At 49.2% G+C, this 12173-nt stretch overlaps 1 protein-coding gene across 4 annotated transcripts in view; it reads right to left on the reverse strand.

The window, feature by feature from the left end:
- The window catches only part of MARCHF2 (membrane associated ring-CH-type finger 2), a 36399-nt gene that overhangs the window by 10139 nt on the left and 14087 nt on the right, over window positions 1–12173 (reverse strand). For all 4 annotated transcript variants that reach the window (XR_011049863.1, XR_011049862.1, XM_068420580.1 and 1 more), the window contains exon 3: window positions 7819–8014. Coding sequence is in view for 2 of the 4 variants with exons in the window: in XM_068420580.1 (XP_068276681.1) it covers window positions 7819–8014 (196 nt within the window). In the remaining 2 variants the exon portion in view is untranslated. The remainder of the gene's footprint in view (window positions 1–7818; window positions 8015–12173) is intronic.

Raw genomic sequence — 12173 nt, forward strand, 5'->3', positions numbered from 1 at the left:
AACCTCCTTGCAGGCCACCGAGCTCCACGGGCAGCCCCAGCAGGATGGTCCCGTTTCCTTTACCAAGGTGGGATGTTTTCTGACAGAGTACCCAGAGTTCAGGAAGCCAAGACCCAGAAACACCCCTAGCCCTGAAAGCAGAGCAGTTAAATGCTGCAGAGCAGAAGTTGCCCCTGCTCATCCTCCTTCCCCCACTGCACAACCACCTGCCATCGACGCTCCACAGACTTCAACGAGCTGAATCTCTCCTTGTACGGGCATGAGAGCCTTCCCAATGCACTCAGCCCAGCTCCAGCCACTGGGAAGCACAGGGCACTGGGCTGACCCAAGGAAAGCAAGAGCTGCAGGAGCGCTGGAAATGGTGGGACAGGAGAGGAACCAACCCAAGCAGTGCTGCAGGTCACCAGGACACTTTCCCACACAGCAGCAGGTGCTTCTGTGGTTGGTGTCACCACGGGAAATGCCACACCACGATATGCACAAATATGAGATCATGGCACCACCACCAGCAGCTGCACCCCAGAGAAACCCCCCTGGTAGCAGGTCCTCTAGATCCTCAGGGCACAGACAGGGCTGGACAATGTGGCGAAGATGGACATGTAAGGAAGAGACTAGCGCTGGTAAGTGCCAAGAGTGCGGGGATGAAGTATTTCCAGTTCTGGCCCCAGAGAGTCCATTCCAGGTTTGCAGAGCAGTGTCAGGGACTGCACAAGGAAATACCAAGAGGATCTAGGGTGGGATCTGAGAAGAGCATCTCCAGACAGCAAATGGAAGCAAAGAGAGAAAGGGAAAGATGAGAAAGGAATGGGACTCAGCTGGAGCCAAGAGTGATTCGTTTTTCACTAGATACAGAAGTCTCACATAGGCTTGCACTGAGGAAGGAGAGAGACAAGCTCGTGAAAGGGGTAGAGGAGCACAGACAAGAGAGAACGGCACAGTGAGTTCAGCAGAACAGTTCAAGGAAAGCAAAGAAAAAAGTCTGTGAGGAAGATAAGGCTGGAGGAAGGGTGGGGGAGAGTTTACGTCACATCTCAGTTCTCTGAACCGGAGCAGGGGCAGCGATCGCTGCACCAGGCGCTGCGCCCAGGGGCAAAATGTCTTTTCCTAATAACATAAGCAGGAGTAATAAGAATATCACTATTGATCCCTGCAAACCTACTTTGCTTGTACCGGAGACGTTCCAGCAGCACCTCCCACAGCTATGGAGGTACGGGAGACTAGCAAGATGGAGCAGAAAGCCTGCACGTGGCAGCCCCACGGGAGGTGTCCTATACTCCAGCATGACCCAAAGAACCAAGCAAACATCTCTGAGAATTTCAAACACGCTTTGTTGCAGGCGACAGTTGTGTTTGGAAGTCGTACTTTCCTTATCGGACAAAAAAAAAAAAATCCACTGACCTATATAAAATATCTAGCTTAAGTGAACCAAAAGTATTAGCAGTCAGTGAAAAACAAGCATCTTTTAATGAAAACTGCATAATAAAACATAAAGAAAAAGAGTAGGAGCAAAAGCCTGGCAGTCTCCTGTACTGCATACTCCCCTTGGAAGGAGGTGTCTTGCAGAGGCATAAGGACACGCAGATATTACTAAAGCTGCTATTTTCAAATAAAGCACATTAACACACATATTGCAGGAAAGCACCAACACTAAAGACACAAAAGCCACATTTTCTTGGGGCTTCATTACGAGACCTGCTTGCAAGGACAGAAATATGGGAACAAAGGGTGTGGCTAAACTGCTCCACTGGTGACTGACTCACCAGAGAAATCTTCTGGAATTAGTGAGCTGTCTCAAATGAGTTTTGCTTTAGCAAATGTATTAAATGCTTCGAGGACCATTATGAACAAGTCATGCATAACACTCATTAGCTTTTACCACCAGGATATGTTGGCTTTCGACATCCTGGTAACTTTAGCAAAGCCAGAGCCTTGGCCTCAGCACCAGAAATTCATGCCCACTCTCCGAGCTGAGTCCTGTAACCCCGAGGTTCCCCTCCCCAGGATTTACATCATGTGGGGACAGAAACACATCCTGCCTTTAACAGGGACTGACATTTTGCTGGGATTAAACAGCTGCTGCTCTGACGCCTGCCCGAGCTGCCAGCCCAGGACATTTCCACGCAGAGACCTCAGCTGCTCCGTACGGACCCACGGCTGATTGCCCAACGCCAGGATTGCGCCCGGCCGAGCAGGCAGCGCCCGGCTGATGGGCAATGTGGGCCAAAGGAGATGGGAAACCAAAGCTGACCCAAAGCATGGGCAGATGGCCTGGAACCAGAATCCCGGGGCGGGAGTGGTTTCTCTTAAGCCCATTTAGAAATACTCAGAGGGGACAAAATTAACAATAGGTTAAGGCTAAAACACTGTAAGAGCAGTTAATGAACTGAAAAGAGAAATGAGAGGGTCAGCCCACAGCAAAATACACAAAACAAGGCAGCCCTGGAAAGGAAATACTTCTGCTGGTAACCTGGGAAAGCAAAGGGGGCAACAGGCAGAAGCAGGCTCAGGCACCCAAAACACAGACCGACCCGTGCTCCCACCTCACTCTGTGGCCAGCAGCCAGGGAGAAGCCCCTGTCCTCTCACAGCGCAGGCACCGGCGTGGCAGCATCCTGCACCTCTGCCTACAGACCCTCTCCTGGCACCTGGACTGCAGTTCAACTCCCCAACTTCACCTGCAGTGGTTCAAAACATGCCCCCAAAAAAGTGCTCGGGCCATCAATCTCACAGCATAACAGTTAAGAAAAGCCTTTTGTGTTTTTTTTCAGCTTTCAACCAGCTTCTTAGTTAAAAAATAACTGAACTGCATGAGATATCCTCCCCGCACCCATGGGCCAGCCCGTGGCTGCCAGAGCTGGCTCCAGGCTCAGACCAGTCCCCCACTCCTGGTGCAGAGATCAGGCACACTGGCAGCAAACACTGTTACTATTTTTACATTGAACAGACCACAACATAAATAAATGGCTGCTTAAAGACAATAAAAATCCACTTCTATTAAAAAATTCTCTTTAATCCATGCTGAACAAGGCTGCTGTCTTCCCTTCCTAAAGCAGGTTGCAAAACTGAATTACTGTTTGTGAAGTGCTCAGATATCACAGCAATAAGTACCTGAGAGAAGACCATGGTGAAATTAATAATTTTGTCTTGCAAGCAGGGATACGCGAGCACACAGCCACACAACACAGCGGGATAAACAAAGTTAGCTAGTGGGCATCTTCCACCCACGCACTGATCCTGGGAAACAGCCTGTGACCACGTAGAGACCACGCTGTAACGCAGATATACAAGAGGACTGAAGTAAAAGTTAAGGCAATTTTGGTTGTGGCATTTCCTGACTTCCAAGAACTTTCTTCAGCTTCCGCAGAAGCATTTCAACTCAACCATGTAGCTTCCCCACAGCACTCACCACAACGCCTCCCCCAGTCCACAGTCAGCTGTCAGCCTCTCTCCTGAAGGCTCTTCAAACGCACACAGACCGAGCTATGGCTGATGGCCCATTCCCCCAGAGACCTGCTGTGCTGATCAGTGACCACCGCAGCCACTACGAGCAGCTCTAAGTCTACCCAGGCTGGAAAGGTAGGACACAGCAGAGCAAACAGCAAGAGCCAGCTGCTTTGTCCTGTGAGGACCAACCATCAGCGGGTAGTGTGTCACCTAATTCTCTTGTGGGTTTCACGGTGGCCACATGACAGCAGAAGACAGTTAGGATGTCTGGATAGCCTTTCACACCTGGGACAGACCCCTTCATCAACATCACTGCCATGAAGCATGCTCCCATATCGTTCCTAGTCCTAGTCTCCATCCCATTTATCCTCCTCTGCTCAGTAATTTCTATTTTGACTTCCCACTTTTAGTTGGTGAACAGTGGATTTTTATCAGAGCTAATAAACAGCACTCACACATGAGCACCACCTCCCCAAAAGTTTCAAAACGCTCCCCACCCCTCCCTGTAACAAAGGAGCAGAGAATTTCTCAGATAAGAAGGCTGAAAGAACCGTGTCATTTTTAAATGACTAAGCAGCCTCTTTCCCTAGCCCTCTTCTCAGAAACAGATGAACAACTTGGGATGACACTTCCCAAAAGCATTTGGTGAAGAGTTTTGGCCTAATCTGGTGCAGGGATGAGATTCCACCAGACTGCAGTCAGAGGGTACTGATGGAAAGTGCCAGCAAGCTGGTGAAGCGGTTGTCAGCCCTTTCAGAAGGGCTCTGCACTAGGGCAGAGCCTCTGCTAGCAGCAGGCGCGCTTCCGAAAGCGGCCACGATCTGTAAGTTGGCCTCTAAGTGAGCAAAAAGCCCGAGCGAACACCCCATGGCAAAGCGCACTCATTGTCACTACTTCTGACGAGCACAGACTTCAGTGATGCAGAAGCTCAGAGCAGTTGTAACAATTCCCAAGGAAAACGAGAAACTGAACTGAAACAGGCGGCCTTTCCAGCCAGGTGAGACATTTCACTCTAGCAGGAGCCCTCCGCTCATGACGTGCCAGGTATGCAGCGCACATGCCCATCAGCTGAACCGCTTTGTACAGGGACCCAGCACCCGCGTGTGCCTCAGCCACAGCACTTGCACTGCTCGCTCTGGGTTGTACCGGACTCACAGCACTCCACTGAGCAGTGGGGAAGCGCTGCTGGCCCCTGGGAAAGAGCAAGAGCAGGCTGCTACCATGGGATTTATTAACCCAGGCTACAGGTTGCTCCTCAAGACAGGGAAAAAGCTTGCTGCCAGTGAACTGCAGGCAAGGGGATTGCTCTAGGGCTGTGTGATGATGGCGAGCTGCACATGAGACTCTGCTCTACAGCAGGGATCATTCTTGCCGGCTAACTGTCGACTTCTCATCAAGTGCGTACCAGCCTCCAAGGTAAGCTGGTAAGTGCCTCAGAAGGCACTAATGGACGTTATGCAGCTGTTCCCCCAGCAGACACAGGAGACACCAGAACAGAGCAGATCATCCCCTCTGCTGTGCTCCCCAAACACGAGAAGTAACAAATAATTCACATCCCAAAGCCTTTGACAGCTATTAGTAATGGCTTGATGGGTCTATTCCTCTCTGAGAACACAGTGGCATTTCTTTTGCGCTGAAGCTCATTAAATGCTGCCTACCCATCACCTCTCAACACCCACAGATTGCTTGTAGGTCACCATACCCTCAGAGGCTCCAGTTCAGAGGGGCTCTTCACAGATTTCAGCGGGAAATAAAATTTTATTGTCCCCGGCTGCTCATTCATCCACCTTGGAGTACAGACAAGAAGGCGCACAGAGGACTCATGACTTTCCTGTCGCACTGTCCCAGCAAGCTCTTCTTGCCTGCTGGAGGCACAGACATCAGTGTCAGAGGAGAAACTCCTCCACTATACACTGGTCTTTGCACTTTCATTAGAGTATGCAGTTTTCTAAGCCTGTACTTGTTATGAGGTGTTACAGCATCTGTGAGCTATGGCTAAACACACTTCCACATGTTTGTTTCTGGGCATTAGTACTTTACTAGCTCTTAAGCTAAAACATCTGAAACCTGCACTCAAAATTTTGGCCCACGTAAGCACTCGCAAGCTCACTGTTACTGGGCTTGCCTGCAGTGTGTCCTCAAAGCCAAGATATGGCCCATCCCAAATGTTTTAAAGCAGTGGTTTTCAACTTCTAAAACAACCCTTCGAGAGTTTTTGGTCAAAGAGCCATTTTATGTGTTTTAGCAGCAGGGAGAAAAGCAGTAAGACTCAGACAGCACTAACCACTGATGTAAAGCTCTTTTACAAATTGCTTTGCTAAATACATGGTTTGGTTTAGCACTGTAGCCTAAAGCTTCTCCTGTCTGGGCCTGACAAGTCAATGACAGTTCGTTGTAAATTAAACAATCATTAAATCTGAATATCAATTTTGCAAACTGAAGCTTGAATGCTTCCCCAGTTGGGGGGCTCTTTTCCCCTCCAAGGCTCGCTGGGCACTCAGAGGAGATGGGAGTGTGGGAAGGAAAGCTGGGGACTGCAGGGAGGAGGAGGGGGCAGGTATCGTTTCCAGAGGGAGGTGGGTAGGGAAAGAAAATAACCTCTAGAATTGATGGGATTGGAAACAGAGATGGGAAAAGCAATTTAGAATTCAAATTGCGACTCTGTTTTAATCTAACTGATGGAGCAAGGGGAAGGAGAGAGCGGACAAGAGCAGTCACAGTTACAAACCAGAATTAACCCCTACCTCCCCACACACACACTGCTGGTGGCAGGCACCAACAAACCTCCCATAGCTGGCAGGTAATGGGCGTCTGTTGTTAAGATCAGCTCACAGACCACCTTCTGCAGCTTCGCTGACAGTGCAGCAGCAGCAGCACTGCTTTGCCTTGGTTTGAAACGCTATCAACAGGAAAATCAACTTTTGAAACAAAAACCAGAGCTATGTGCCATAGTCCAAACACAGCCAGGGAGGCACATGATGAAAAACCCTGCAGGGACAGGATGCATGCAAAGAAGTGAAGTATTTGCAGTGGTGGCTCCAGATGATGCTTTCCCACTTCTATCATTGCCGCTGGCTGCAGGACTGGAGGGGCTCCCAATATTGTTAACCGTAAATCCCCACCTGCAGACAAATGCTTTGCTGCAGTTGCACACTGTGTTGAATGAACACCCAAGCCCAGCCTAGCAGCCAGCTGCCACAGGGAAGAGCCTGCCTGCAGTTTCACAGCAGTGAATAGGATCTGAATGGGGTGCGGGCAGCGAGGGCTGCGGGACCTTGCTTTGATCTTCCAGGTTGGACCTCAGGTATGCCAGAAACACCCTCCTACATGGTTCTGCAGCACAGTCAGAAACAGCAGCCATATCAGCATTGCCTGCTCACCTACCAACACAACTCACACATATTTAGACAGATCAAACTGTCTTCTAAAAAAAACCATTACAGCCTTTTGTACTGTAACTCACTGATTTACTTATTCCTCTTTGGGGATGTACACTTGAATTCCAAGGTCAGAAGATGGCCTGCTCCAAGTCGCCCTTGTTCCCCACATGGAACAGGCTTCGTTACAGGCAGCTGCTATAACTTCAGGAGCCAAAGGAAGTCTGAAATGTGAGCACAGCAGACCACCTAAACAGGGCCTTGTGATAAAACCAACCCAACCCACCAACCAGAGCCTGGATTGTACCTTCCAGCTCTGCGAGGCTGATGGACCCATCAGGAACCTGGTCCTCCCACAGTAAATGCAAAGAGGAACATAAGAGCTGGCTGAGCCACGTCCAGCTTTCTCCTTCGACTGGGGGGAACGGGGCAGGAGCAGGGCACGACAGCTCAGCAGGAAGGAGCAAGACCCAAATGCTTGAAGCACACAAGTATTAGTCAAGGGAGGACGAGTCTTTTATGAACAGCATCAGCAATCGCTACACCTCACTTTGCAGAGCAGAACATGACAAGAAAGTCACATGCAAGAGAGCTGCACTAATGCAACACTGTGAGATAAGATTAAAACTAACAGGAAAAAGAATATTTCTGAGAGCTTCAGATTTCAGTCAGTGATGTGGTGACCTCTGCATTTCAATGCTCAAGCATTAAAGTATATCTACAAGTGCAATGTTTTCCATAGCCCTACAGCCTGCCACTGGTAGGTAGCATGTGAGGGGTTCACAGGTAAGAGTTGCCCCAAACATCGCTACTGCTTTTTTGCAACCACATCACTTGGCCTGATAAGACACTTGATCTCTCCAAACAAATTGTTCTTTGTGAGCGCTAAGGTACTGCGAGGAGGAGGAGACAGCAAGAACCACAAGGACAGCAGGGCCAGTCAGTCATTTTCACTCAAATGGTAAGGAAATAAAAGCAAAGCAGGAAGAAAGCGGTACCTCTGTCAAAGGTCTCGGTCTTCTCTCTACAACAAATTCTGTGTGGCAGAGCTCACAGTAACTTGTGTTGGAGGAGGATAACCATTTTTCCAGGCAGCTCTTGTGCACGGTGCCCAGTGTTCCTGTGCAGTCACACGGGGAAAGCAGTCCCTCCCCATTTCCACCTTCATGACAGATTCGACAGATGGGACCATCACTAAAGAGGCAGACAAACAGAATGAAATCACGGTCAGAGCAGGCAGAACGATACAGCCACATCGGAGAACAGGGTCTGATCCCATCAAGCCCCAGAAGGGTGCACGCACGGCAGGCAGCGCGTGGCAGAGCGTGCCAGGCACGCCACAACTCTCCAAAGCAGCCTGCTGCAGCAAGGAACCAGTCTCAGGGGAGCATGGAGGGGCCCAGGACATTTTAGGTCAGTAAAATCTGGAAGTCGTGTTGATGAGCACCACAACACCCAAGACAAGCTGGCATATCAGCCTGGCCAGCTCGGCTGGCCACAGAAGGGACAACAGTGTGCGTGTCCCACAGCCTCAGCTCCGCTCACAGCGGGCCGAGAGGCTGACACCAGACCCAAAACCAACCCTGAAGCACTGATGCAAATCCAGAAGTCCAAAGCAAAAACGGATGATCCACGCTGGTCACAGCGTGCCCCCAGCCACCTGGAGCCACTCAAAAGGTTTGCAATCACAGTTGTATTTACCAGATCACCCACCCACTCTCACCCCATGTCTGCTCTGCATCTTGGGTTTAGCAGTAACTGCGTAAGGAACAGTGACATCTAAATACACAACTACATCAACCCTGGAAGCTCAGCTCTCCAAGGACACAATATGATTCATGGCAAGCAGTCACCCAGACTAAGTTCTCGTCATACAAACCCTCTGCCTATCACAGAGCAGTAACTCACTCGTCATCCTATCTGCACACCACCACACAGAGAACCATTCTGCAGCGTTGGGGCCTTTAACTGGCTGCAGAAATGCCGTGGTGCTTCAACAACAACCACTTCTCACCCCTCCTCGGCTAGAAGTTTCAACTACAGAATTAAATCTCTGATTGTGCTCAAGATCTGCTCTCTTGAGACCTCAAAGAGCCAGAGATGCTTATCAAGGGAAGTATCAAATGCTTTCAGAGACACTTTCAACCTTCCCCACAGGAGGCCTGCACTGCTGATCGCACTCAAACCACCCATTTGTTCCAGAGATGTTCCCTCACACCTCTAACTCGTGCCGCTGACCATGGACTATCATAGAATCATAGAATGCTTTGGGTTGGAAGGGACCTTAAAGATCATCTAGTTCCAAACCCCCTGCCACAGGCAGGGACACCTTCCACTAGACTAGGTTGCTCCAAGCCCCATCCAACTTGGCCTTGAACATTGCCAGGGAGGGGGCAGCCACAGCTTCTCTGGGCAACCTGGGCCAGGGTCTCACCACCCTCACAGCAAAGAATTTCTCCCTAAGATCTAATCTAAATCTCCCCTCTTTCAGTTTAAAACCGTTCCCCCTCGTGCTGTCACTACTTGCCCTTGTAAAAAGCCCCTCTCCCACTTTCCTGTAGCCCCTTCAGGTGCTGGAAGGTCCTAGAAGGTCTCCCTGGAGCCCTCTCTTCTGCAGGCTGAACAGCCCCAGCTCTCTCAGCCTGTCTCCAGAGCAGAGGTGCTCCAGCCCTCTGAGAATCTTTGTGGCCTCCTCTGGACTTGCTCCAATAGCTCCGTGTCCTTCTTCTGTTGGGGGCCCCAGAGCTGGACGCAGCACTGCAGGGGGAGGGTCTCACGAGAGCGGAGCAGAGGGGCAGAATCCCCTCCCTCGCCCTGCTGGCCACGCTGCTGGGGATGCAGCCCAGGATACCGTTGGCTTTCTGGGCTGCAAGCGCACGTTGCTGGCTCATGGTGAGCTTCTCGTCACCCATCACCTCCAAGTCCTTCTCCTCAAGGCTGCTTTCAATCCATTCTCTGCCCAGCAACCACTATTATCACTACTGCTCCAGCATCCAGCAACTATTAGCTCAGGTGTATCAGATGGTATTAATGTGACAAATTTCCAACACCAACTAAAGTAATTTTTTAATAAATAATAAATATTACCTTAATAAGTAATACGTAAACTCAGAGTATCAAGTGTCCTCCTGTAGCAAGGACTTTCTCCAGCTGCACAAAGAACCAAGTCCTTTTCACTTGAAACCTCTCATTTGCTTGAGTACTATCCCCTAAATCTTGTCCTGTAAAAGACAATGTTTTCCAACTCCCAGATTTACAGACCTCCATCATAGCCTGCTCAGTCACCTCTTTCACAAGCAGAAGAGTCCTCGCCTATTCAGTCATGCCTTAGACAGAAACACATCCACCTTTCTGATCACCTCCACTACCCTTCCCTCTACCTCTGGCAATTCTAAAACATCCCTTTAGAGCTACGGTTTTCAAGATGTGGGCACACCAGGGATTTTTGCAGTGACTGTGTTCTGTTCTTCATTGCTTTCCTAAACCTTAGCGTCTTCTTTGCCTTTTGGTCACGGCTGCATGTAACTGCCACACGCCCCAGATCTCCTTCCTCCAGGCCCGCAAACACACATGTAGATCCCAGAGTATTGTTCTTCATTTGCATCACTGCACACTGAACTGCAACTGTTCTTTTAGCCTGCACTCATTTCCAATAGCGTTCAGTTCCCTAAACTCAGGCATCTAGTGCCATTTTAGGTCCAAAGCTGGCATCCGAAGGCACGGGTTTCCTAAAAGCCCTGGGCCACATCTTCCAGCCCCATAATGAGGATGTCTTGGGCTCCCTGGGAAACCTCAAATTGCTCTAGACACCAAAGTTCACTATTCTCAGCAGTTCGGTACATCTCTTCAGTGTTCACCATTCATCAAGATCATTTAGGAATAAAATGCTGGCCAGCAGAGGCCCAGTGCAGGGCTACCCTCCCTAGACGATGAAAATGAGCCACTCACTAGTATCTCACTTCTTTCCCAACTTCCAACCAGCCATTTCTTTCACACAACAAGCATTCTCTTACATCCATAGTTGCATTGATTTGGGGGTGAGAGGGAGAGTAAGAAAGGAACACCTTTATTTCAAAGACCCTCTTGCATGCCCTTTTGAAATCCAGGTAAGCTGTATCAGCTGTCACCCTTTTCCACATATTGCTGACAGTACAACAGCCACACTGATCCCGTCTCACAGTTCATATTCCACTGCTATTCTGACTTTTAAAAACCCACCTGACTGCAAAATAAGTTTGTGGGATTGCAACACAACAGTCAGAACAAGCAATGTGCAATCTTCAAAAGCAGTAGTTGCTACTTCCATTAGTTTGCACAACCAGACAAAACAGAAAGCAAGACACAGAAACACAGTGCAAGTAAAAGGACCATACGGGCAAAAACGGTGGGACATGGAGGGAAGAAAGGAGCCAGCAACAAAGTGCACATCAGCCCACTAAAAGAGAAGCAAGAGTCCTCTCCTGGTGCACCACAGATGATCTCTACCACTTTCAACTCAATGGTTAGCATGTTTCACCCCAATTGGACTTTTTAATCCTATTTAGGGCTGTGAAGCAATGTACACCCACTGCACCATCCCCTTCTCTCTGCCAAACATCACTGGTGAACCACTGCCCCTTGTTCTCTCCTCATTTTCATGTGCCTTTTATTTAGGGGACAATCCCTGCAAACAGGAGTCTGGAGAGGTGGTGGAAACGCCATCCTCAGAGACACTGACAACTGCATCGGACAAGGCTCTGAGCAGTCTGATCCAACTTTGAAGTTGGCCTTGCTCTGAAAGAAGGCTGGACCAGATATCCTCCAGAATTCCCTTCCAATCTAAATTATTTGACGATTCTGTAACCTTTATAGCAATAAAGCTCAGTGCTGTATCAGAACAACAAAATTACAGTCCGCTCACACGGCCTTAACGACAGACCAAAAACCCCCCCAAGCCTCCAGTGCTCTCATGCATCTGTTATTTCCTAAGAAAAGCATCTGTAAGATATTTCATCCGTTCTCTTCCTGTTTGAGAAGTTTCATATTTCCAGCGCATTAATATAACCTTGGCTACCAATAAACAATCCAGAAGGAAAAAATTTGCTGACACTGTGAGAAAAAAAAATTCTTATCAGACTCCATTTTCCTTCCTTCCTATGCAGAGGGGGAGGGGGCCTGGCCACACTCATGCACCATACACCCTCAAACACAGTTTTCCAGCAGGCTGTAGAGACCATATCACTAATTCAACCTTCCAGTACAGTCACGCTGCTCCCGGCTTTGCTTTGCTAAGTGCTGGTGACAAGGAAGAGACTGAAACCCACCACCACCAAAATGAATGAACTGGTGTCCCATGAAGAGACTCACATGAGGA

The sequence above is a fragment of the Nyctibius grandis genome, chromosome 31, assembly GCF_013368605.1.
Source record: "Nyctibius grandis isolate bNycGra1 chromosome 31, bNycGra1.pri, whole genome shotgun sequence".
Lineage (NCBI taxonomy): Eukaryota > Metazoa > Chordata > Aves > Nyctibiiformes > Nyctibiidae > Nyctibius > Nyctibius grandis.